The sequence below is a fragment of the Poecilia formosa genome, unplaced genomic scaffold, assembly GCF_000485575.1.
Source record: "Poecilia formosa unplaced genomic scaffold, Poecilia_formosa-5.1.2 Scaffold3, whole genome shotgun sequence".
Lineage (NCBI taxonomy): Eukaryota > Metazoa > Chordata > Actinopteri > Cyprinodontiformes > Poeciliidae > Poecilia > Poecilia formosa.
Genome location: NW_006799942.1, coordinates 4716213 through 4743106, shown reverse-complemented (window position 1 = coordinate 4743106; position 26894 = coordinate 4716213). Strand labels below are relative to the sequence as shown.

Below are 26894 nucleotides of genomic sequence, written 5' to 3'. Positions count from 1 at the left end.
TTGAATAGATCATGCACTGTATTTGCAACTGGTCAAGAGATGGATGGAGCTGTACTACTTTCACAGTGGTCTGTGTTGCCTCTAAAGGGGAGGTAATTCACAAAGCTTCACAGACACAATTTATCTCCAAGCTTATAGTGCTGGTTGCTGGGTGACGAAAACAATATCCAAAAAGTTGTTCTTATTTTCAGTTGCAGAATTTGGATGCAGGAGGATGTAACTGTCAATGTGTCAGAGAAAAGTTCAGTAACTTTCACACAAGAGGACGAGGAGGAAAAAGAGTTGAGCAGTACCTGAGAGGATAGAGTTTTAAAGTTTGGAGAGTTTAGGCTTATGAGAGGACTACTTTTACTTTACATACTGGAGTGTTAGTGAGACTGACACCAAAACTCACAAAAACAACCAACTTCAGACTGAAGAACAGAAGTTTGAGTGCACATACAATCCAAGTCCACAAAATGTTTGCATGTGACTGAATCCCTCTGACTGGATGCATCAAGGTATCTTCAAGGCGTTGTCACATAGTGCTGTAAAAGTAATTTTAACTTCACCAGACGCCGGCATGGATGCTATGCACTCAGCTTGGTGCAGAGCTGAGCTATTCTCTAGTTGAGCAGCAGAGATGAATAATTTTGGCAGCATCCAACAGGCCTTTTCTGGAAAGCAAAACTCACATCGCTCTTCAAACTTCTAGAGCAGAAGTTGCTGTAAGTAGGTAGCGAACTTCCATTTGTTTGCAGGATACGTGAATTTTCTGCAGTAAAGAGGCATAATGTTATTGCAAAATGGTATTCTTCTGTCAGAGTGCAATTTGATTTATGTATTCTGTTGGGGTTTCATATATTCTCATTTATGTACATATTCTCTTTGATTCATACATTCCGAGTTAGAGTTTGTCCATTCTGATTCTTTAGTCAAAGATTTTCTCTGTGCTGCTCATGTCTCCTTTCCAATTAAACTAGTAATGGTTCTTATTTTAGATAACCTGCCAAAGGACTTAAGAGTTTATTAAGAGAGTAATATGGTAACTTTTAATTGGGACTCTAATGTGTTATCTTTGATTAATTAATTAGAAAAATGTTAATGTGTAAAAGATTTTAAAGCAATTAATCATATTTTTCCTTTGCACATGCCAAGGTTGTATTTGTTCCTGGCAAACTCATAAATTTGATGGAACATCTGTAAACAACAACAATGGACAATAAAGTTGCTTCTTTTGGCCCAATGGGGATTTAATTTTGTTTTGGAAAATGATCTGATGGGGGGTTGGAAAAGACTATTGCTGTGTGCATTATTCAAACCTAAAATACCATATCAATGCAAAATATGTTCCAGCAAGCACAACCTCCCACTACCTTTAATACGTTGTATTTTAATAATTATCCACAATTTATATTAAGCAGCTTTGCGGAACCACATATCACTACACAATCCATAGAAAAAATAAAAGAAGAAACCGCTAGAAGAAATTTCTCCTTGTGAAGTTACATAGGAACGTACTGGAACATCTCAGTAAATTAAATATTACTGAAAAGCTAATTTATTTAAGTAGGTCAATCAAAGAAGCAAAACTATAAACAATATTTTATGGGACCTATAAAAAAGTTAATCAGTAGTCCAGTAGATGCAGCAAGACACACAAGGATGAAAAGATACAGAAGGTCGTTGCTGAAGAAGCTGGTGATTGAGAATTTTAATTTGGAAGGTTGAGTGGAAGGAAAGACAAGCAAGTGACCTGGAGAGCAACAGTCTAGAGAACTGAGAAACAACGTCCTTTGAAGAAAATGTTGGGAGAATTACAAGGTAAAGGGGCTGCAGTCAGTGCTTCAAGGTCAAACACAAAGACGTACATACTTTTTAATAGACCAACCAACATTTCAATTGTTTGTTTTTTTTTTGTTTTTTTTTTTTTTTAGAAGTATTCTACAATGCTTCAACTTTTGGGGAAATTGAATTTTTGTTTTTCATTAGCTGTAAGCCATATTAATCAAAAATAATCAGAAGAAATTGCTTGAAATAGGTCACTCTGTGTAACAATAAATTATATAAAGTCAGGTTACTATTGGTAATACTAAAAATATTGAAATAAGTGAGCACTAATTTATTGTTAGTGTTGGTGTTGAATAAATACCACCAATTATTTGGTCGGTCTGGTATCATTCAGCATCTGTGCAGCAACAGACGTGATGCATTTAAATACAAATGCAGACATGAGGCACCTTTGACTTCCTTCTCATTCCTGAACCAGCGGAGGTCGGCAGCGGGCTTGCTTCCCTGAGTGATGCAGGTCAGAGTGATGTGGTCCCCCTCCATGGCTGGCTTTGTCAGGCCGTTGATCTCCGGCTTTTCTGGCACACCTGGATGATGGAATGGAAATCACAGCAATAGAAATAGTTCAGGCACCACAGTCTGTCATTATGCAGCAATAATTCTATTATGGCTGCTTGGGATTTTTTTTCAGTAGCTTACCCACATGCAGAGAGATTAAGGAGCACACTCCAGAGCTTCACCAAACAGTTCCAGGACACATCAGGATTTTATTGGCATACAGTTAAGAGGTTTTGCTTATTATTTGTTTACAAAAAAAATACTGACACCTCTCCGTATAGCTTATTGCTTACTGTAATTCTGTGTTTTATGTAACCCTGCTTTAATTCATGAAGTAAAGTATACCTGGAAAAGTATACACACCACTCTTTCACACTCTGTTACATATCCAAAAATTAATGTATTTTTTTGACTTTACATGCGATTAATCAACACAGTTTTTCACATAATTGGTGAGTGAAAGGAAAATTATAATTTTCATTTCTATTTTGCAAAACAAAAAACAACAGCAGTACGACTTTTGGGGTATGTATGCATGAGCTTTGCACATTTAGACATCAAAATGTTTTCTTGATCTTCTTTGCAAAATAGCTCACAGAAAGTTTGGCTGGAGAGAATGAAAGAAATAATTTTAAACACATAGTAGTGTTTTAAAAACATTCACATGGCTACACTCCTGTACACTAATAACTGTAGCAGGAAGACTTTTTAATTGACATGCTATCACCATGGTAACAGCCAGTGCCCAAAAGGCATCAATCAAGACACAAAGGTTAAGTTGAAAAACCTGTTTTAGTTTGAATGTGTGTACATGTGGGTAAGAAAAAGCTCATGATCAGGTAAGAAGCCACAGGCTTGTACAGAAAATGTTAATTACTGGCCTTTCCTGTAATGAGTGTTTTAAGTGACTTGCATCTGCCCTTCTGTTGTCAGTGAGCAATAGGTTTGCCTCAGGCTGAGTGACTGCAAGGTCTGTCAGTCAATGCCATTGACCGACTCTTGCCTTGTTTGTCTAACCACCTCCACATTTAACTGTGCTAACTTATTAGCACAGTGCACAGACTGTGCTAACTTATTAGCACAGTTACATTGACCTGATGGTTACTGTTTGTGGATGGGTAAAAGCTGGATACACAATGTCAGCAAAAAGCTGCAATATTCAGCAAGAACTGACTTTACTCATGTAATGAAACAATTGGAATCACATTTTATTTTGTAGGTTTTCAATGGCATTGTTCTGCAGTACAGAAAAACATTTTTGTTCTAAGTTATGTTGCCTAATTTTGTGGATACGTTACTGTAGTTTTATTTTTTCTTACGTCAAATAGGAGCAGATCAGACACAATATTGTTCTGATGTAGTCATGTTCATTTTGCACAAAAAAGGTTAGGGCCATTGAAAATAAAACATTTGGACATTATGCCTTTGAATGTGGGGATGTATGCATAAATACTTTTCCAAGGCACTCTAGTTTTTAATAATTTAGTTTTTAATGACTAAAATTAAAGTATGCAATTGTATTAAATTAAATTTAATCTGAATGTCATATGAAACTAACTGTTGGTTTGTCTTTTTTATAACATCAGGAGTGAGTTGTTTTTTTTTTCAGCCAGGTTTCATTTTTTATCATTTGATTTGAATGGGCCAGGCTTTAGTGTAATCTCCTAATCATGATTGTCGATCAATAGTTGTCTTTTAAAGTTCTGAAATAGGCATCAAGTACTTTCCTATTCATTTTCTTCCCAGTAATACACAAGCCGGTACCTGATTATTTTAAAGCAATGTTTTTTTGTTGATGTTTTTTTTTTTAAATCAAACTATAATTTTTTTGCCCTATGAATCATTTAAACCTGAAAATGGGTAAACCCAAGTTTATTCTACATACAGCTGTAAACTTAGAGAAAGAACTATTTCTAATGGATTTCTGTGCACATATCCAAAATACTTCAAATATCAGGATTTTCTTTATGAACTATCGGATAGTCATGTCTGTGATATTGAGTGAGATGTGATGAATTGGAAAGGAATACATTACATGTAAATTTTCCTCCAAGTATGAATCTGATGATACAGTATTTTTAGTGGTTGATTATTCCACTGCTTTCATCTGTGTCAGTATTACACGAGTAATTGTTTCCTTCTTCTAACAGAAAAACACATATTTGTATGTGTAGTCCAACAGATTTGAGTGTGAAGCCGTTTGAGCATTTCCTCCAAATCATTTTTACTTGTGTTCATTGCCAGCACTGAGTGTCTTGATGTAGCAGCTGATAAAACCAGGCCATTCCCAGATCATTTTGTATAATTATTAAATCGGCGTCTTTGTTTCCTGGCGCGCTACATTAAGTATTGTTCAGCATTGCAAAAATAATTTCCCCCACATCCTTATTGAGCGGTCGCCTTTAATGTCTCTAATTTTGAGAACGCTTGTTAACACAGAGAGCTAGCTAATGGTCCTGGAGTGCATGAGCACATCTATTAACATTAGCAAAAAACTAATTGGAAAGATAATAAGCCCAGAGGCAGGAAATGAAGCAATGTTTGTGTAAAGTGATGATCACAACACAAACATGTCTGAAAGGGAGGAGTGGTATTAACAGTCTGGGTTTTTTGTTTGTTTGTATGTTTTTGTGTCCAGCTGCAGGCAAAAGCAACATGCCGTTTTAACCATATTAAATCAAAACAAAGGCGTTAGTGGAAACATTTTCTACAAAGAAAGACAAAGACATCATGCAGCAATTTTGTATAAAATGCTCTTACCTAAAACAGTGAGGTAAGCTTTGGCTGTTCTGACCGGCATGGTGAAGAGAGAGCAGGTGTACAGGCCCTCATCACCCAGTGTGACGTCGCTGATGCTGATGGTCAACTCTGACGATGTGGCGCGCACGAGCTCAATCCGGTTGTCCCTTAAAGCTGCACATGTAGACACGAACAGGGAGGAAATAGCACAAGTTGAATGAATATGGACTTGGGCAGGCAGATGTAAAATACCCATGTCTTAACAGAGCAACTGGGCGGAGGTTTTTAGTGCATTCATAATATTTGATGAAAAGCAAACCTTGCTATTGGAGTACATAAAAAACCCTGTTTTTATATCACTTATATGGCAAGTTTATCATTCTAACAACTCCATTACTCATTCACACAAGAACAAAATCTCTGCACAAAGAAGCTGTTTGTGGTAAAGTGGGGTTTCTTGCAACCAAATGCACCTCTTTTGATTTTAACCCTACTTGGATAAAACGTAAAACTAGAGATGTACAAGAGATCAGGATGATTTTGGTCTGACTGGTTCTAATCAGTGACTGGCAGGTCAAACAAAGAAAATACGTGATGTTTCGCCTCCCCAACTTATAAATGTATCGAAATAATAACCAAAAGCATGCAATTTGATGAACTTTTTCTAAAACTCAATACATTTTAAATAAAGATTGGGTATATATACTATGATGTGTCACTGTTAAAATTCTCACAGTTTATACTTTTACTGTTGAATTTATTAACCTGCAGCACTGTTTTCTTTGACTTTGTTGTATTTGAAATGTTTTTGGAATGTTTGAAACATTTAAGTGCCAATCAAATCAAAAATGTCTGTAAGAGAGTAATATGCTTTATGTGTTCTAAAGAAATTTTGAATTGTATTTATGAATTCTCTTACACAACAATAAAATAAAAGTGTGACCTCAAAAACACCTTTTCGTTAAATCTGAAAAGAAAAGCATTTAAAAACCTCCACAGTGAACTACGGTAGAACCAGTTTCTCTGCTGAAAACCACAGGTAACAGTTTGAAAATGTAATCTTTCCGAAAAGAAAAGTAACGCGATGGAAATCAATACTGCAATAAGAGGAATGGAGAGAAAAGCACAACAAGAGTTTGGTAAGATGTGAGAGTTGAAAAAGATTTGCTGGTTGATCAGCACTCAACAGTCCCCAAAGCTCGTCCTTTCATTTTGTATCTGTGATTCAGTGGGAACAGGCACTACAATTTCAGAAAGTAGTGACACCTTGAAAATTGGCAGGGTTTGTCACTTTCATCTAAAGGGTACATCCAAAGCTATAAAACCAAAACACGTAAAAAGACAAGTTTGTGCATTCAAAAAAGACCCCTTGAATTTCTGTTCATCCTGTTTCTATGACCCTTGCTGAAGAGAGTGTCCATTCATGTATTGTCTTTGCATGAACAAAGCACTTCCACAGAACTCATTTAATTTAAGCACCCAAGGATGATTTGCTTTTAATGTTTTTTTTGCATGTCAGTCTGTGTGTGTAGGTGTGTGTGTGTGTGTGTGTGTGTGTGTGGGTGTGTGTGTGTGCGCGCGCGTGTGTGTGTGACTGAAACACTGACGGTATATGCTGAGGTTCAAGAGAACAAATCTATGCCTACGTGTGAAAATATATGTATTCCTAAGTAGACATCTCATTAGTCAACATTAGGATCTCCATTAGTTTCCACCAAACTGGTTATTAGTCTTCCTGAGGTCCAACTGATAAAACACACACAAAAAATGTTAATACAACACATAAGACCATTTTGAAAAAAAACAGCGAACATCTCAATAGATAATTTGGCTTTGTGACAAATGCATCTTGCATTTGAGCAGCAGCCTTAAATGCTTGCAGCTTCCCGTAGTGTCCTCACATCATAATTGAGCTTATATGCACAATTATGAGGCATGTACACCTCTTCCCAGCATTGGACCACAATGCAAATAAATATTTACATCTATGGAACTTGAGGATAACAAATATCAATTTTTGGTGTTTTTTGGAGTGGAATTGCTTCACTGAATTGGTGAATCTCTTTTTTATCTTATTTTCACATTACACATGGCTGGTATAAAAGGATGTGGCATGGTCAGAAAGGCAATAAAAACTTTGATTTTGTGAGAGAATAAAATCCCCAATATAACCAGAAGGTTTGCTTTAAAACAGAATTGACTCTTATTTGCAGCATTATATCATATTAAGTAGCATCAGTACCACAAGTGTGTGAATGTTTGTCTAAGACCAATAAACTGCAGACAATTTCTGAAAAGTAGATGCAAGTTTACTGTTTAAATTAAAGCTTTAATGTGTCATTAGCAGGATAAAACGCAACAGGCATCTTGAAGATGAAGACATAAACTGCCTCATTATTGAAAACTCAGAGTACTGTTGCTGCCCTCTGCACATTTTCCACATCACAATATTCCTCTAATCACTCTCTTATTTCAAAAGAGATTTGCTTGTGCTCACAAGTTCATGAAGGTTACTCTTCTTTCCAAAACAAGCCGAGTATGAAAAGATCAGGAAAGAACACTTTAGTTTAAATTTGGGGTCAAAGTAAAGCGCAGAAAAAAATAAAAAATAAAAAAAAAATCTGAAATGAGAACAATTAATTTTGGACCATCTTCTCAAAAACAGAGTTTTTCTATTTATTCACTCCCAGTTAAGATCAAGAATCAGACATTATAGAAGTATTTTCATTGTAACATGCTTGCTGCAGCGTTCACAGAGTGAACACATATGGAGGAAAAATAGCAAAAAGTGTGATGTCGTCTCAGTCAGTCATGGGATGCTAAAAATTGCTTTGCTGCATCCAGGCCTATCCCCTACAGTAAATGGCAAAAGAGTTGGAATCAGTCTGACTAAACGACATCTGCTCACTCTCATTTATTACTGCATTTGTTCTGTCCCTTCTTGTTCCTCGCAACACCGGTTATCTCTGCACGCCGTGCACCGACTCTGAACAGGCGTGACATGTTGATATACTGTAAGCACATGATATATCTTTAGGCTTTACACCTGTGACAGTCCATTTCTGCTTCTGTGCACGAATGAATACACACGGTCATCAAAGCAAGACCACAGAGTTAGTTTTAGTCAAATGCACTGCCAGCTCACTTAATGAAGAAGCCCATCTTGAAAAAGATGTGTATATGTTCCATGTTGTATGCTTGCAAAAGACAAAAATACAAGATTACTGAAGCTCACTCTGGTCGCAAACTCCGTCTATCCTGCTTGAGTAGCACTTTTTCTGCTTCCTCCCACCCCAAGACCTAATTCTGTCTACTCCAGCGGCTTCACTAACCTGCGCAAGTTAAACAATGCTTCAATTCAACTGTTTTCTTATTTGCTTTGGGCAAGGAACTATGAGCAGCCAAATGTCAGAAAATGCATTTACTGGCTCACTAGCTGTCTCAATGCTACCCTGCCTTCATCTTCGCCTCTCCTCAACGCTTCTTTTAGAGAAGCAATTTATGAGACATCCAGAAACAGAGAAACAGAAAGAGTATTCGGTCCTGTTGGTCTACTGAAATCGAAAAATACAAAAATGAACTTGGTGACTTGACAAGCTTGGATGACACAGCACTATGTAGTGTAACAATAGAAAGATATAATAAACTTATACGAGTCATCACCAGCATCCAAATGTCAAGGCCAATTAAAAATACAATTGCTTATGAACTTGAGGACCATTGTCATTTAACACAGAATGAAGAATATGTCCTCACTAATCAGTGGGAAACTCTATTAGCATTACAGCAATCAAACCATTCTTATAATCACTGGCCATCTTTTAGCCTTTCTCTAGTGTTGTTTTGATGAGTGGATGATGAGCTCCAAGACTTTGACCAGAAGGCCTCCGCCACCTATATCATTAAATTCTTCCACTGACTTTTTAAATAAGATTCAAGTTCAGAAAATGCCAACAGTGGGTGTGGAAGGAATCCAAGAAGAGCCACATTTTTCTGAGAGAAAAGATGTGACAATAGAAATTATTCGCTTTATGGGTAAAACATAAATTCCCAATTGAATGTAGACAAAGACAATGACTTCTGAAAGTGCTAAACACACTAAGGAGTCCAAAATTAGAATAGTAACAAAAAATGTGAGACCACCTGTAATTAAAAAAAATAAATAAATAAATCAAGCTGGAGCAGAACTGGACCTTGCAACATAAGAATGAAAAAAGATACCATTAAATCCACCAAGGACTTTGTGAGTTGAAGCCCAGATCTAGATCTCAGTGAGATGCTGTGGGATGACTTGAAACAGGCTTTACATGCAAGAAACCCCTCAAACATCTCACAGTAAAACTTTCCTTAGGCCATTTTCCTTAGAGACTGGCAAATGGCAACAACAAGTGTCTTACTGATGTTATTTCAACCAAAGTGGGTCAGACTAGTAAATAGGTGATAGGCTGGCTATTTTAACAGTTTGCTTAGGCTTGGGGGTTGACAGACCGTTTTCTATATGCCAGTAAAGACTGAAGACTTTAAATATACATTAAAATAATAAGAACTGAAGACTCACATGCTTTTAGCACATTGGGCTTTCATGTGAACACTGTAAGTAAAAGCAAACAGGGCCTTAGCAGTATAACCTCTGCTCCACACTCTGCAAAGCGAAAGGTTGGGTATTGACAGAGCAGCCAGAAAGGAGGAAAGCATCCGTTGCTATTCATCAGCAACTGCAGCAGTCTGCCATCCATTACAAACCATTAGCACTAACAGTCTTCAGTGTTTTCATGAAGGATAGTGTTGTTGTCAACATCAAAGAATAGCACATTTGTATTTGACAGATTATTTACTGGATGTACAACCATATTTTCTGCTCAATGAGCTCCAGCTTTTGTCTCTTATAAAGATGGATGGAAAGTAAAGATGCATTTAACATCAAAGTCTGATTTGTCTCTCCAACAAATGGTCAATACACCTTTGTAGATTCTGCTGCTTGCAAAGTACATAGATCTTGGTATTTGTATGCGTTAACAAGAAAGAAAGCCATATATTAAACAATTAAGTGCATAAACCTTACCAACTCAAAGCACCTCAAGACTCGACAGGTACAAGTTTGCCAAAGTGGTTTCACTTTTCTTCAAAAGCCTGTGGATGCACAAAGATTTTCCATCTAATTACAAGTGCTGATGACTGCTGGCTCTGTTAGTTTCCCTGAATGCAGCCAACTCCGATCAGATAGCAGCGTGTAAACGACCGCGACACCAAAGCCACACGATGCTCTTTTCCCAAACAGAAATGGACAGAACAGAGAGGGCAAGTGTCAGCTATCTCTTTTTAAAAATCTGCTGAGGGTGAGAACAGAGGCACAACGTTGAAAGGGGAAATAACTGAGACTAAAGGAAGCTGCAAAGAGAGAAGGTCAGAGATGGCTCGTTTCCTTTAAATTAGAAGTGACATTTTTATTCCTAGGGAACATGTTGAGTGAACTGGCAGCCTCACTGATGCTAACTGTAATAATACAAACATGCTGTATAGGATATTAAGATACAATCATTGCTGAGAAGGTAATGAAAACAAAGCGTGAACAGTAATCAACAGTCTGTTTCCTCTGTGTACATCCAATATCCCTAATGTTGGTTTTGACTCAGAAAGAGCCAGAAAGTTATACTCTTCCTTGTCTCTTAATTGCATTATTTCTTATCTTAAAAGAGATTCAATTAATTGAATGTACAAAAACAATTACTTTGTAATGTCATTTTTTTTCTTTACCACCTAAGCATTGCTGCTGTACATTTTGCCCCCTACATCTGACACATTGTTTTAAATAATCTCATGGTCAATGGAGAGTGCATACACCAGCACAAAGTAGTACGTGCAAACTTACAATCTGCTCTGCCTGCGAGAAATAAAACCATCTTAACAAATACAAAATGTGACCCGTTTAAAATGTCTGAAAATTCCTAAAGACGATTTGTAAGATAAATAAGCAAGTTTACAGCAGATCTTCTTGTAATAGGTTTCAATTGTGTAAACTTAATTTTCTTTTTTTCTTATAAACAAAGAAAGATGTTTAAGCTGTTGTTACAATGTTTTTCTTCCTAACTTGTTGGTGTTATGAAATACCAATATTTATACAGGTTTAAATATGAGGACGTTTAGAACATTTTGTGGACCATCAAGGCCCGTCAGGTTTTTGAAGAGCTTGCTCATAATGCAGCTCCATCTTTCATTGTTTCTGTGTGTGCATTAGGCTTAAGAGTGTAGAAGTCATGATTCAACTATATGAGTACAGACTACTATGCCTCTGTCATCGTTAGTGCATGTATTATTATTATTATTATTATTATTATTGCCAAACAAATACCAGTTGAATGAATAATAAAGTAAGGGTGTTTCCATGTAAATCTGCCGTTACATCTGTAAGTCAATGCCAGACTGTAGTGTAGTTTTAGAGTTTATCTTCCAATGTCAGTGAAATAAAAGGGCTCTTAACAATATTGTAATGAGGTATTACTTTAAAATACAAAAAAACAATTACTTATTAAATTATCACTATGCAAGCTTAGCCTTTTTAGCCCTTATTTTTTGTCACATGTCTATACATTTAAATTTAAATCAGTCTTCTGCAAAAACTCTGTCCTTGTTATTAAAATATAGAAAAATGGTTCTAAGCATGTGTGTGTGTTGGGTGTTAATTACATTTCTACATCTGGCTTGTACAGACATGAATAACAAATGCATGCACAATGCAGTCATGACTCCTTTTCTGTCAAACATATTTGCACACTTCCCTCCATTCTTTTATAATCTCTCTTTCTTTTCCCATCTGCCCTGTCCTTTCCAGCTTTCTCCCATGTCCCTCCTCCCCGTCCCTTCATCTATCTAGGGACAGCGTGCATTAGGACAGAACCTTGGCAGGTGTTTGCTCATTCAAGTGACACAGTTTTATAATGAGAAAAGTGCAAATTTCAAAATATACATTCAGCTGTCTCTGTTTGGATGCGGACGCTCTCTTTCCCTTGTCAACAACCCATCTCGGCATTGAATTTGTCTGCGCGTGTACGCATGTGTGTGTTTGTAAGAGAGATAGAAGGAGAGCAAAGCAAACAGAAACAATCCTCACTGAATAGTTTCATATGCATTCTGTAGCTTGAGTCATTCCTCAACCTCCATTACCTGTTGTACGTTGCTGAGATAAAGCAGGCTGTGTGATATGTAAAATGTGCCATTCTCCATACGGTAATTGGCTTGCAGAGATTTTTCTTTCCTGTGACAGAGATGATTTTCTTTCATCAGTCTCTCCCTGCCGTGTGGAGTTCAGTGGGACACCGTCACCAGCCCCACTTCATTAAGTCCTTGTGAGAAGCAGGTCACTGAGGAGACAGCTTTTGCCCATCAACTCAATAGTATTTTTTTTAGCATTTTTTTTTTTTCTCCTGAGCTCAAGACTGCAGCAGGAGACCAGATGCCTTGGTCTACAAAGTAAAGAAAATTTCAGAGGGGGATTTCAGAGGTTTGCAAAATAATTCATACTCATTTAACTTCTCATACTTGGCCCCAATACAGTCTTAGCCTTTAATATATTTTAGTTTGATACTGTGGGATAGATGAACATAAAATAATACAAATTTGAAGTGGAAGGAAAATTACACTAAATTTTACAATAAAAAAAGTTAATATTTAGCAGGGTTGCAATTATATTTGTGTAAGTCTGTTTACCACTTCATCGACCAACTGTATTATTTTGACCATTTTCCTTTGTAAAAGGATTCAAGTTCAGACAGATTGGATGGAGAACATATGCAAACATCAATCTCCACTAATTGGCACTGATTCTAAACCACATTTAGGCCTGGACTTTAACTGGGCCATTCTACCACATAGGAATGTTTTTATCAAAACCATTTGTACTTTGTAGCCAGCATATTTAGCACTGTTCAACTGCACCAGTTTACAGACAACTGCAGCCTGTAAAATTGTTTTCATCAGGATTACCCTGCATTTAGATTAAAACCATCTGACTAGCTTCCTTATCCTTCCTGAAAAAAACCACACCACACCAAGATGTGGTTACCAGCATGTTTCACAGTTGGGATGGTATATTTGGGGTGATGTGCCACACAAAGCTTTTGCACATATTCATAAAGGTTTGTCTTTTTGACCAGAAGACCTTCTTCCACAAAAGGTTTCTTTTTAGCTCTGTGCTCTCTTCCCAGTGAGACAGATTAAGCCAGTGTCTAAAAGCAGGAAAATATTCCTGTTTATCTAAGGAAGATCCCTGTGAGTGATTAAGTAGTTGTACTAATGCGCGCAGTACTAACTGGATCTGTTGCTTTATTTGAAGATGCAACCTCTAACCTGCTTTGTAGTACAAACAGAGCTGACATTTGCCTGAGACCAGATTTTCTGATTTGCGAGATACAACACAAGCAACACATTCACAGACCTTTTCTTTTAGTAATTATAATGTCTGTTTGGATGAGCACAATGAAAACGCAAATAAGAAGACCTAGTGCATTTCTTTCTTTTTAATGAAAAACTAACTGTTTCATTCAGACAAAGACATTCCCCAAATAGAAACGGCACAGAAGCAATCTCAAGGTCAAAAAAAAAGTTTCTTCTATAGGTGATAAAAGCTTTTGCAAGCTCTCTCATAAAATGCATCTTTAATTCCTCTCCTTTATCCCACCAACGCCTACATCTCGTCTCATTTTTCTTTTTTTTTTTCTTTTTTTTTTTCACCACTCATGTTTTATGGTCCTTGTCTTGAAGAGAAGTGTCTTGTAGGGGATCTTTGGAGATTTACAGTCAAGTGTTTTTCTATCAGAAAGAACCCCATACCAATCCTCAGGCCGATAGGAAAGGATGTTTCACCAAGGCACCATCCCAACAAGGAGAAAGGAAAGTCAGCGGTCTAAAAATTTTTTTGCCCCCTGCTAAGATTATGTTCCGAGAGAAACTTCTGTTATCTGCTTAATAAGAAAAAAGTCTGCCAGTTTTTCCTTATTTTGGTATTTACTTTGGAAAACTTTTAAAGCCTATCCTCTAAATTGCTCAGGCATGGATCCACTGAATGCATCGAAGCTTTCAAGGACTCATGGTGGAAGGCTGGAATGCTTGACATTCCACGTGCACACATGCATGCATGCACTTACAAACCTACACACATATACGCGCATGCTCACACAACCACAAACAGGCAGAAAATTGATTTAGACAGCTGAATATTTGACATCTAAGGACTTGAATGGTTTCATATTCAGCAGCTCAGGGGGCCAAAAATCGAGCAATTGGCCCTTAGCTGTTCACCCATAACACTAATCTTAATGTTTAAACAGATTCAATCAATCTGCAGATGGCATGATGCATACTGGCAGAGATGACCGCAAGTGGAGCACAGAGGGCATTTTAGATTTTTTTTTCCAACATCATTAACACATTATTGCTATTTTTAATTTACATTTTTATTATACAACAGAACCAATTATTTTCATAGGATTCAAATAAAAAACCTAAAGTAACATAAACCTTGGTAAACCTTTTGAATCAGATCTTGTACTGTCATTGCGGTGAGAGTGCATTGAAAGAGCTGTTTGGATGCATTCATTTTTTGATTAAATCTAGATGCACCATTTTTCAATATCTGTCGTAGTAAAGTTCAATCTGTTCAGATAAAAGGTGAAAGTGGAGTTGATCATGTGAATAAACTATTTTTACTAAAAAAAATATATATATATATATTATTTGTCATGGACAGGGAAACCACTTTTATGTGTATTATTCTGAGAGGATTTGCCGGTATTTTTTATGATTATTCTTTCCACTGTTTGTTATGTTTGTGTCATAATGAGACAGTGGGTGATATTTATTTTACGTAAATATCTCTTTGCTTTGTGATTATAAATCATAACATTTAATTGTGCTATAGTAAATGTAATTCATATTTCTTAAGTATTAATGAATAATTATTTCTTTTCACAATAACTGCATTTTGACACTAACATAAATAATTAAAAGTACTATCCATTAAAAAAAATGTTTTTACATGATTCACTTCTTTGTCTATGTCTGAGGGATGGTAAAGTAATAAATCTTGGAATTTATTACTTTACCATCCCAAAATAAAATATTTTGTTAAATGATGATGATGTTTGACGAAAGGATTGATAGAAAATGTTCTTGTTTGCTGGAATAAAAGTGATCGTGGCAGATTCTCGCCGTTTTCAGCAGTTGAACCTCTTTGCCGATGTTCTGCATTCAGCTCCTCCATTTGTGGTCCGTCATATTTCCAGTTTATTGGGATGTAGCAAAAGCTGTACCTACCAAAGCAGCAGACCTCATCACTGTTTTATTTATTACATCTGTAACCTCTCAAGGCAAAATAAGTTGTTTCAAAATGCAACCCCTTAAATGGTAAATACATATGAACTAATTTACAACCCTGCCAGTCTCTTGAAGACAGAGGTGGACAGCTAACTGAGGCTGGAAAAAAAAAAAAAGAACAAGACAGACTGAAAATGAAAATACAGATGTCAGTGTTAAAAGAGTAATCATGTGAATAAATGGACAGCAAATTACTGTAGCTAAGCTGAATAAGTAATTTCAGTGTCACACCTCAGCTGGTGCTCAAACATGATGGGTCTACTAAATGGGTCTGTAAATTTAGCCTGAAAAGTAATTAAACATAGGCTCTTTCTAGTATAAGAATATCGAAGGAATTCTAATTATGCCTCATTGGAAAATTTCTCCAGCCAGGAAATAAAGCTATTATCAAGTCCTGAATTACATGAAACCAAAAGAGCAATTTGTAACAAGATATTAGCCTCTTTTGAATCTTATAAAAGAGAGAATCCCTTTTGCCCAGCGCTCATCTCCCTCGGTCTGTCAAAGCCCAGCTTAAGTTCCTCAGTGGAGAGTGATGGAAAGGACAAAATTGGCTGCTTTTGGGACAATGACTTATTTGAAATTCAAACAACTCTCTCCACAGACAGCGCCTTTGAGAGGATGGGAGACAAGAGGAATCTCTTTCATCCGACTAAATGACTTAGAGGTGGGTCTGAGCCCTGACATTAAACAACAACAGCCGTAAAACTGGCACACTCAAAGAGCTGTAATGTAGACAGTTGTGCGAGTTTGTGTTTGAAAAAACAATATGCTTATACTGATGCTCTACGGGGCACTATGCAGCACAAACAGCGGTTGCATGTGTTTTTACTTTGCAATATGAAACATGCCAATGCACCCAGTACTGTAGAGTCAACAGAAGGCTGAATCTTATGATAAACTCAATAAAGTAAAATTAATTGTCACCAAGACAATCTTTTGTTTTTCACATCGTTGCATGTTTGACACAAATGATTCACAACAGGCACAACACAACAGCAATAAACAACACCATACATCCAATGTTGTACATAAAACAGTTGTGATCTTATTTAAAGGGGTCTGTCATTAAGGGATGTAATTATGTAATGAATCAGGTTTCTTCCATATGGGCCACTGTCCTGTACCTACATCCTGCGGGCAGTGTGGCTAGATGTTCATTAAGTAGGTGTGGGAGTTCCTGTTCTATTGAAATGACCTTGCCTTGTGGCGTTGTTATTAAGTACAGTGGGGTTGGGCGTGGGAAGACATTATTTTTGCAGCAGTCGTGGTCGCCTTTGTGAGCTTGGTTGGTTTTTAACAAGAGATCATGTGGAAAAACCACGGCAAGCTCTTTCAATTTACTGATGTTCAATAGGCACTGATCAAATGCAGGTGAGCTGTCTTATGCTACTCCAAGGTGGGTGGCAGACCAGTTCAGCACTAGGAACCAAACAATAATTTCAAAATTAGCTTCATGACACATTGCTTGCTGGAACAGTTTTTGTCTTAGTCCTTAGTTCTTAGTCTTAGTCCCTAAGTCATTTGTGAAACACCAGAGTCTATTTTTACAAGTCTCCTCTGTCCTCCTGCATATTGAATGGGGTCCATTTGCACAGGAACAGCTTTTTAATGCATCTTCAGTTTTTATTTTAAAAAAGTGTTTTTCTATCAGATAATTTTTTTTACAAAGTCCATTGCAATGTGGAACTTTTATGCAATAACAACAATTTCTACTTCACCCATGAAGTTATTAACAGCTACCAATAACACATCAAATGTTCATTTTTATGACAAAATAAATATTACATGTTTGCTACACTGCAAAAGCAAAGAAACTTTTCAATTGCTACAGAGGAAAATATGCAGAAACTTGGTGAGTTTGGATGGTGTTTTCGAGCAGCTTGGCCTAATCCCCCATCTTCTTCCTCCCAACAGACAGCAAAGAAAATTAATCTGAAATCTCATGTGCTCAAAGGCGCTTGCAGCTGAGACTGCGTTCTCTTCTCACATCGCCTGTGGCACTTTTGAAAACATTCATAATCTCTATGCTCCCATCACCATGTGCATCTGAACTCACCATGATCAGAAAGAGAACCCCCCAAAGAACTTACACACACACACACACGCACACGCACACGCAGACAAATACATCACCATCCCAAAAAAGGAGCATTACAGTTCTGGAATCTCAGTACTATCCCCTTTGCTATTCTGATAATACAAGAGTCCTTGGCAAGTTTTTCATTTTCAATCTCAGAGCTCAGCACTGGAAATGCCATGAAATAGACCCCCAAGCTCGACCCCTGGTGTGATATGGAATAACCTGCAGAGAACATCAACTGTCGAATTTGATGTTCAATGGAGCTTTTTAGTGCCGCATTTTCAGAAAAGAGGCATGCAAGTGAAAATGTGAACCAAAATGCTTTCCAGCTGCATGCGTTCGCTGCCAATATGCAAAAGATCCACACCAGCAATGACACAGTTGGACACAATCAGAAAAATGCGAAATGGACACACACATGGAACTGGACGAGGAAGCCCAGCGGGCTGCAGGATAATGGAAGAAGACTGTGTAAATCCCATACGTGCTTAATCCAGACACTTATAAGAGAGTGTGATTCATACTCTATTACACTCAACTAATACAGCTGAGACACGCACAGGGCACAATTATTTCAGCTGCTATGACCTGACGAAATAAGTGCCATGAATTCCATTTATGAGGACTTTACTAAGAAGGTGTGAAAGGTCAAAAATAAACCCTTTTTACCTATTAGCCACTAAATTGCTGGTTGCTTCCAGTCACATCTGCACTTTGCTTGTGTGTCACTTTGAAGGGTATTTGTCAGGTAATGGAGCAAGGTTATTACTGAATTGCAGAGTTTTTAGGATGTTATCTGGTAATTATTACACACAGTGCATTATCTGCAAATACACCTGGTAACATAAGTATTGTTAAGCCAGTATTTGTGTTGGAAATGCTTTGGTCAGGATTTGTTTTGGTCCTTTCTTGTGATTTTGTTTGGGATGAATACATCTTCTAGAAATTATAGCATGTTTAAGAGGGAAAAAAAAAACTTTCATTTGGAACCAAAAGATGAATAACAAAAACAGAGAAGAAATTAAAATTAAAATTCTTTACATTTGGAAGAAGTCTACGAAATGAGACTTTTTACTTAATTTTATTTTTTATATTGTGTTGACCTCTTCTATTTGGAAAGCAGACCAACTCAAAATTTTGGAAACAGCAGGGACCAACCATTCCAACCAATTTAATGCCAAACACAAAATCTGTAATTTAATAATTATAGCAACATATTTCACTGCTCAATGCACTGCTTATCTGATTTGGATTTTATTATTTAAACTAGAATATGTTACTGTTATTGTGTGGGATGTCCTGATGATCCAATGTCTAACGACACTTTAAATTTCAGATTAGGATGTTTTTATTCAAATAAAAATAAAACATAGTTTTGTGAGTTCAGCTTTTAAAACACAGTCTACCTTCAGACTGATTGAGGATGAAACATCAGAAATCTGATGGAAGCCATTAAAGCTGCTCTTGGCATCTTCACAAATGTGCCCCAATAAACAATTCCTACTTTGAGATAAAATGGGTCATGCACAAAAAAGAAACACTGAACTCCCTACATTGCTCATGGCAGGTTAAACCCCCTGCTGGTTTCTCTACTCTGCGCGAACAAGTCAGAAACAGAGATGGTCATATCAGTTCTCACCCTCAACTGCTCTGGGTATTTCTGCATGCTTCAGTGTTTATCTCGCTCTCTCTCGTTCTATATCTCCATTGCTCTCTCTCTCTCTCTGTCATTCTCTCTCTCCATGTAAGATTTAAGGATAAGCTATGGATAATAATAGCCTCACATCATCTATCACCAGATGAAAGGCTTTACAGATTTTTAAAGGCATGTGTGTTTTTGTCTGGACTGCAATACCCCTGTTGTGAAAATAGAGAACACACCAGAAAACACAAACAGTAAAATTGGGGGACTGGCGCTTTGTTCCAGTGACAAGCACACATGAAAAAGAAAGGATTATTTTGTCAGTTTATCTGCCAACACAAGCCTACATTAAAACAGGGAATGCTCTGCGCCTCTCATGTGGGTGTCAATGTGTGTTGCGAGTCCTCAACTCACCTTTCTTGTCCCCAAAAAAAAGGGTCTGCTGTGCTGGGTTCGACCACTGGAGGGAGGTGTTGTCATTATACTCCACGCGGCAGGTCAGGTTTGCCATTCCGCCCTCCGTCACAGTGACATTTTGAACCAGAGGATACTGACCACTGATACCTGCAACATGACACACCGAGAAAGAGGAGATGAAGATGATTTGGGAAAGAGAGAGACCGAAGTAGACACCACATTTATGAAGGCTTAAGTTGAAGGGGTGCATTGCTGTTAAAATGCATTGAATTCAGTTAAGGAATGATGAGTGAATAAATTCAAACATGTGCATCGTATATGCATCTTAAAGCTTAGAAATATCTACAGAGCCTCACAGGAGAAATGTTTCCTCCAAAACCTTTTAAATTTTTCACTTTTGCAATCAGAAAATTTCTATGTACTCTATTAGGATGTTATGTGAAAGGCTAAGTAGTGTGTTATTGTGAGGTGCAATATGAAAGAATACATATTTTTGGCATTATTTTTACATACCGGTCTGGAATTGTGTTGTGTGCATTTGCAATCAACCCCCTGAGTTCATTATTTGTACAATCATCTTTAGCTGCAATTACAGCTGCTAGTCTCTCCCAGCTTTTGCACATTTAGAGAGTGCAATTGTTACCCATTATTATCTGCAAAAAATAGCTAATGCTTACTCACAATGAATAGAGACAATGTGTAAATATCAACCTTCAAGTCTTGCCACAGAACATCAACTAGATTTGGGTCTCGACTTTGACTGGGCCATTCCAACACACGGACATGCTTTCTTCTGAACCATATCATCGTCGCACTGTCTACGTATTCAGGGTCAATGTTCTATTGGAAGGTGAGCCATCATCCTAATCCAAAGGGTTTTGCAGCCCAGAGGAGAACTGCCCTACAGTTAGCGAAATCCACCTTTCCATTTACGCTGATCACTTCCCCCGTCTCTGAGGAATAAAAGCATCTCAACTGGATACGGTTGCTACCACCATGTTTCCCCGTAGGGACGGAGTAATCATGGTGATGTGCAGGGTAAGTTTTCCACCTCACATAGCATTTAATATGCATTAAATGCAATCAGATTTTATAAGTGAATCAAAAAAATTGTCGACCGAGTCTCTGACCAGTCTACCCTTTTCCTTGATCTTCATGATGTTTCTTCACTAATCTTCTAATATGTGAAGCTTGTGCAGAATAGGTGCATTTATACTGAGGTAAGAATACAACTAGGTAGTCTCATTACCACTTAAGTTTTATCAGAAAGCTCTGGATGTTTTTGTCTCTAAAAATATAAATAATGTTGAATACAGATACTGCATATCACTTTTCTTCCTCTTGAAAAATTATGTAAAAATGTGTGTGTATCATTCGAGGGGAATGGTTGTGATAATGCAAAATGTAAGAAGAGATCAAAGCATAAGAATACTGCAGTTTATCTCTAGAACAGTTTAAAAAAGGTGCAAATTTGGCGTACATTTGGCTTATTTGGCTTTGGCTATAAAAAATAAATAATTAAAGGCTTAAGACCCTAATTACAAAGCAAACGCTCAGGGAGGCCGGTCAGTGATTATGGTGTGCTAAATTGGACCCAAATGTTGAACACACAGGGGGTGTTTAGCCAGAAGTATTGAAACCTTAGCTACAGTGAAAAGGACCAATTAAAAAGCTGTCCTCAGTGGACTTGAGCGGATGCTGATGTGTGTTAATGCGTGCATCCAGTGAGCGAAAAGCTGCCGGCAAGTCAAATTATACATTTCATCCGTGACCTCAAAGCTGAACCAAATTCGTTTTCAGTACCACGGACGAGGCGCTGTTGTGACTGGCTGTCAGCGGTTACCTTCTAGTTGTCAGGACCCTGGACAGCTCACAGAGTTGTCCGAGTCTGAGTACTTTGGTACGAGTATACATTTGTGAGCGGGAAACAAGTGAACGGTAATGATCATAAATCTATCCCTGGTGCCATCCGCAGAGGTACGATGTTAAAAAAAAATTGTGAGAATGAAGGTTTTCAGGGGGAAGAAGCTGAATGATGCACATGGAAAGAGACATTCACTTTTGGAAGAAAAAAAAAAAAACTTCCAAAAAAGGCAGTTTTAAACTGATAATGAATGTCCCTGTATGAATCAGTATGATCTGCAATTTTTTCTGGTTTCTTCACAGAAGGTAATTTATTGCACAGGTGAGATAAACTAACCCTCAAACTGTGTTTGCCTTCTGGGTTAGCGGGTGAGTCAAGCCCTATCATAGAAGCCGTGGGGGAGGACGAGCAAGGAGGAGAGACGAAGAGGTGAAAGAAAGGAAAAAGAGAGGGAGAGGTACGTCAAGGAGCATGGGTCATTTCCAGTGTTGATTAAGGCCTCCCGAGGTTAATCATGCGTGTGAGAGATAGAGAGGGAAGAAGAGATAAATGGAGGAAAAATGGATCTCAGCTATAGGAAGAATATGTTTTATTCATGGAAGTTTTCTATGAAGCATTATCTGTCAATTTAAAATACTTCTGCAACTGCCTGCATGTTTTTTTTTTTCAAAACTTATCTTTAAATCACTTACCTTTTTTTTATAAATTTATCACTCATGCACTTGGATAACACAGTGATGGGTCTAATGCATTTTAGCTTCTTTTTGCTGGCCTCAAATGAAGTTAGTAGTTAACCTCTGTACTGAATAACAACATTAAGTGAGATTTTGAATGCAAAGAAAGTGTCTTGTAAAATACCACTGAAGCCCAGCGGACATGTAAGCATCTAAAATCAAACACCTAAAATCACAGGACAGTGGTCCGATTTGATCTGCTTTTTATTAACATAACCTATAGGGATTCAACTGGCACTGGAAAAATGTTGTGCATAATTTCAGAGAAATGGTTCTCTACTCAAAATGTTCCGTTTTAAATATATAACAGATACAAGAAATGAAAGAATGACTCGTCTTGTTCTCCCCACAGCACACCAGCAAACTCACCCTCACAATATGACTATTTGGCTGCAAATGTTCCCATCTCTCCTGCTGCTGTTTCATAGCCAGTGGTATTGAAGTTAGAAATGAGTCAGCACTATAAGATACACATGAACTCAGTTTTCAGCGTCGTCAAAGCTGGAACTGTATGGGTTTGACTGCATTAAAAAAATCTTAAAATGTCCTGTCCAAATATTCAATTGAATATGTTTTTAGCTTTTAATGTTAATGAAGAACCTTTAATACCCAACCCTAACCAAACTGACTGTTTGGAATTCGCAGCCAAGTAAGGTGACCATTGATAAGAACTGAAATCAAATTTAATCCTGTGCTGTATAATATTTTATAGTATTGTTTTTATGCTGCTTATGGAATATGTTGGATATGGAAATATCACAGATAAGGAAAGGTTCCTCCTTGACAAGGAAATACACACAGGGAGTGTTTACAATTACTAATGTTAACTGTGCTAGCTGCTAATGGAAGATGGTAAAGACAAGTTAATAATACATTAATCTTTTCATTTGTTAAAAAAATATATTGGTAAAACCCACAATACACTGAATGCTTTATAACACGTTGTGACATCATCAACATGTTATAAATATTATAAATATGAATAACAATAGCCACTACCAACAGGAAAGCTGGAATAATATATTGTTAATTATAGAGTCAAAATCAGAAGCAGCATGTGAATAGTAGTAATCTGTCAAACTTTAAGTCTTCTTCAAGTGCACATAATTTAGTTTTTCTGTAAGAGTTTTCCACTGGTCCATCTGTAAAGTCAACTATTGTCGCTGCAGTATACGTGGCAGTACTTAAAAGAGGAGTTTCTGGTCAACTAAAAGGTTCCTGAAAGCTTTTGACTACATTACATTTATAATGTAATTAGTAAGAATCAGGAACAAAGTGCTTTGCTAAATCTTCTTTCAGTCCCTCTTCCTACCTATTACCCACCTGTTGGCTTCTGGACAAAAAAAAATTAATTAATTTTAATTTGTTCTTAAAATATTCAGCAGAAAAGGTCAAACTCTAGACAACAAATGTCAATTACAACATTTGAATTGTGTAATAGCTAGATAAATTCTTGATTTCACTTTTTATTGCTGGTTGATCTTCCTCTTTTTCTTTTGTCCCTTTACTATAGTGAAAAAGTGAAGCAATCCCTTGGTTTAGCCCTGTTTCTCTCTGTCTACACATCCAGAGGGACTTAGGGGGCCAAAGGGGCCACAATGATGGTTATATTAGAGCTTCACAGTGTTCAGTGCACCTAATTGGCCAGTAGAATAGGTTCTTCCATTCTCCCCTATGGCCACCCAGACCTGATTTAAATGTATCTCCTGAGGGAAGAAGGCAGCTGTTCTCTCCTGATTTCCATGTCTAAATTTAGGTTCTTCTCTCACTTCAACTCCACTCTTTCTCCTACTTTAAGTTTCCTGCCTTGACTTTTCCAGTTCATATCCATTCCAGTCAGTTCCCTTCTCTCTTATTCCCTTCTCCTGCTGTCTCGTTCCCTCCTCTGGTTGATCCCTGAAGGGTGGCATTTCCACTTTCTGTGTCGCTCATTTTCATATTCTCTCTGTTTCTTGGTGCTCCCCTGTCTTTCAAGTTTATCTTGATCCTACCTCCTTTATTTTGCTGAATTGGACTCTATCTCATGCCAAGAGTGGGGTCAGTTTAATTGCCCTCCACCTTGACTGACAAGCCGAGGCTAAGCCGGGTCAACAACGCTCTCATCTGCATGCCATTAGAAAGTAATGATATCATAAAATTAGCTTTGCTTTATTTAGCTGAGTTGAATGAAGTTCAAAAAGGAGCAAAGTGCTCACACTTTTGTTGGTTTAAGCCACAATCACACAGGTTGTTCAGTAGAGATATACAGAGAGCGAATTTGTGCACATTCAGACGCCAACTACATTTTGGCAGAGCAAACAACCGAGCAAATAATAGTGATATGAATGCAAGATTTATCCTGGATGTATCTTGTCAACTTCCTCTCATGACCTTTCAGGCAAGAGCAGCTGCTTCTACTAACCTTTCTTATTTAGGCATTCAAGACGCAGAGAACAGAGAGCGATGCACGCAGACAGACGGACAGCCTGCAGCTAGTGACCTTTATACCAGGACCGGAGCTCGACTGAGCTGCAGAGCTGTGATGTATGGCTGGGAATACCAGATTACAGAATGGATAGAAGCAGACCAAAGATTTGATTAGCTGAGTCACCTTTTAGGATGGCCAAGCATGACTGATGATGGTAGACAAACAAAACTGCAAATTGAAATTTAAGGCTTATCAAAGCAAAGCAAAGCTCAATTTCCAATTGTTGTCATAACCCAGGTTGTGACAAATTTCACTAGTATTACATCCGGGGTATTATGTGAAATCAACTTTTAACAATTGGAAGTAACATAGTTACTTGATTGGACTATAAAACACTACAATGTGCCTGAAAACATATTTAATACTGCATCTTTAAAGATACATAGCAAAATCTTAAAGGGAAAATATTTTTGCGTGTTCAAGTCACGTAGTATTTTATAGCACAATCAAATAAATATGTCATCTTCAGTTATAAAAATATTGTATTTAGAGCATAACTTAAAAGAAATTTGACTGTGAAATTTAACCCCTTGAAATTGGGCCTCTGCCTCTTTATGAAGTTCCTCCAACTTCAACAACTCATCACATCAACATTTCTCTGTTAAAGGTTTACAAAGCACTGGACTGAGAAATAATACAAGTAATAAGCTCAGCAGAAGCACCATTTCGAATTAAGATCCTTTTCAATATGTTTAAAATTTATTTCTACATTAAATAAAAAGGTAATGCAAGTAGAGAATAAAATTTAATATAATATCAAAGGTTTAATAAAGCAATATATTTGCTTTTTTATTAACTTGGAGAGAAAAAAGAAAAGAGTCATGCGTCAAAACACTCCATGCCTTAGGCACCATCTTCGAGCAGCATCCGACTTCAAGTGACTCTCTGTTAAAAATGCATCTTAGAAAGAGGATCTTGAATGGGATGCAGAGGATTACACAGAACATGACAGCTTTCCCATGAACAGTTAGTGTCTGTAAGGTTTCACAGGTGGCTACCCAGCTGGGGCGCTGCAAGGTTCTCAGACTGACTGATTTGCAGCACGTCAGCCAGCGAGGCTGGCCTCGTGATTGGAGAGACAGTACAAGGTCAAGAGTTTGATCATCTCAAGAGCCGGTACGAATTCATCAACCAGGCATGTATCCTGTCATTTAGTCCTTGAGAGTTGAGAAAAACTCCTCAGCCACCTCACAGATCTCTGCATCCAAACATCAACCAAATACTGAAAATAATTAGAAATATGTATTTAAAAAAAAAAAAAAAACACAAAACCTATCATTTCCAAAAATGTTTATTTATTTGTTTATTTATTTTTATTCCTTTTCAACATGTGAACACAAAAACGTTGTTAGTAAGTTCCTGGAACAGAAGTTCACATCAGGCAAGTGCATCATCTTTCCCTGCCCTGACTCTGGGTCTCTTCCTCCCACTGTGACAATTTTCACACAAACACCCTCTTTTTTTTCTCAGGAACATGTTGTGGGCACAGTGTTGCTTTTGCGATGACCTTTTTCCACTAGGAAATTATATCTCATGTTTCAGTGAGAAAAAGGTAATCATCAGTGTGGAAAAAAATTTTACTGTTTATTTTATTTTATTTTATTTTTTTTTTGGAAAAAGTAATGTCAGATATGAAATTTAACATTTCGCGTTTTGGAAGGGATTTCTTGGTGACAGTTGAAGGGATTTAATATCTTGTTTAGTAATGAAGCTCACCATTACTTAATTCATAGTCAAATAAGAGCACTTTACATTAACTTCTTTTTAAAAGTCAGTCTAAAGTTAAGGTTAACCTTATTTTTAGATTGTCATACAGTTTATGCTATTAAGTTTAGACAAATTTCTGACAAAACAAAACACAAAAAAAAGCAAAAAACCAAAACACTCACGCCACTGAACATGTTATCTGTGCTATTCGTCATGATACTGGATTGATAAGAATGATATAATGATTTCTTAATTACAACCCTTGTTTAGATCAATCCCAATAGGTATTAATCAAAACATGTTCCAGTATGGCAACGTAGAGAACACTGTGACAGCAGCTTTAATATTTCCCCGATTACCTTGGACTAAAACTGTGGTCTATGTGTGCACCAATGTGGTGAAGTAATAATTTGCTGAATTACTGTAATTTCTAGACTATCAGCCGTGACTTTTTTTTTAACAAGATTCAAACACCGCAATGTGGCTAACATACAGTTTTTTACCAACGGGGTTCAAAAGGCTGAACTGCTGGAAGTGAAGAGGAC

The 26894-nt window shown here is 37.2% G+C and overlaps 1 protein-coding gene across 3 annotated transcripts in view; it reads right to left on the bottom strand.

Moving 5' to 3' along the window:
• The window catches only part of cadm2a (cell adhesion molecule 2a), a 227846-nt gene that overhangs the window by 43359 nt on the left and 157593 nt on the right, over positions 1-26894 (bottom strand). For all 3 annotated transcript variants that reach the window (XM_007556010.2, XM_007556017.2, XM_007556026.2), the window contains 3 exons: positions 19575-19724; positions 5089-5241; positions 2220-2357 (listed from right to left, as the gene is read on the bottom strand). In XM_007556010.2, coding sequence (XP_007556072.1) covers positions 2220-2357; positions 5089-5241; positions 19575-19724 — 441 coding nt within the window. The remainder of the gene's footprint in view (positions 1-2219; positions 2358-5088; positions 5242-19574; positions 19725-26894) is intronic.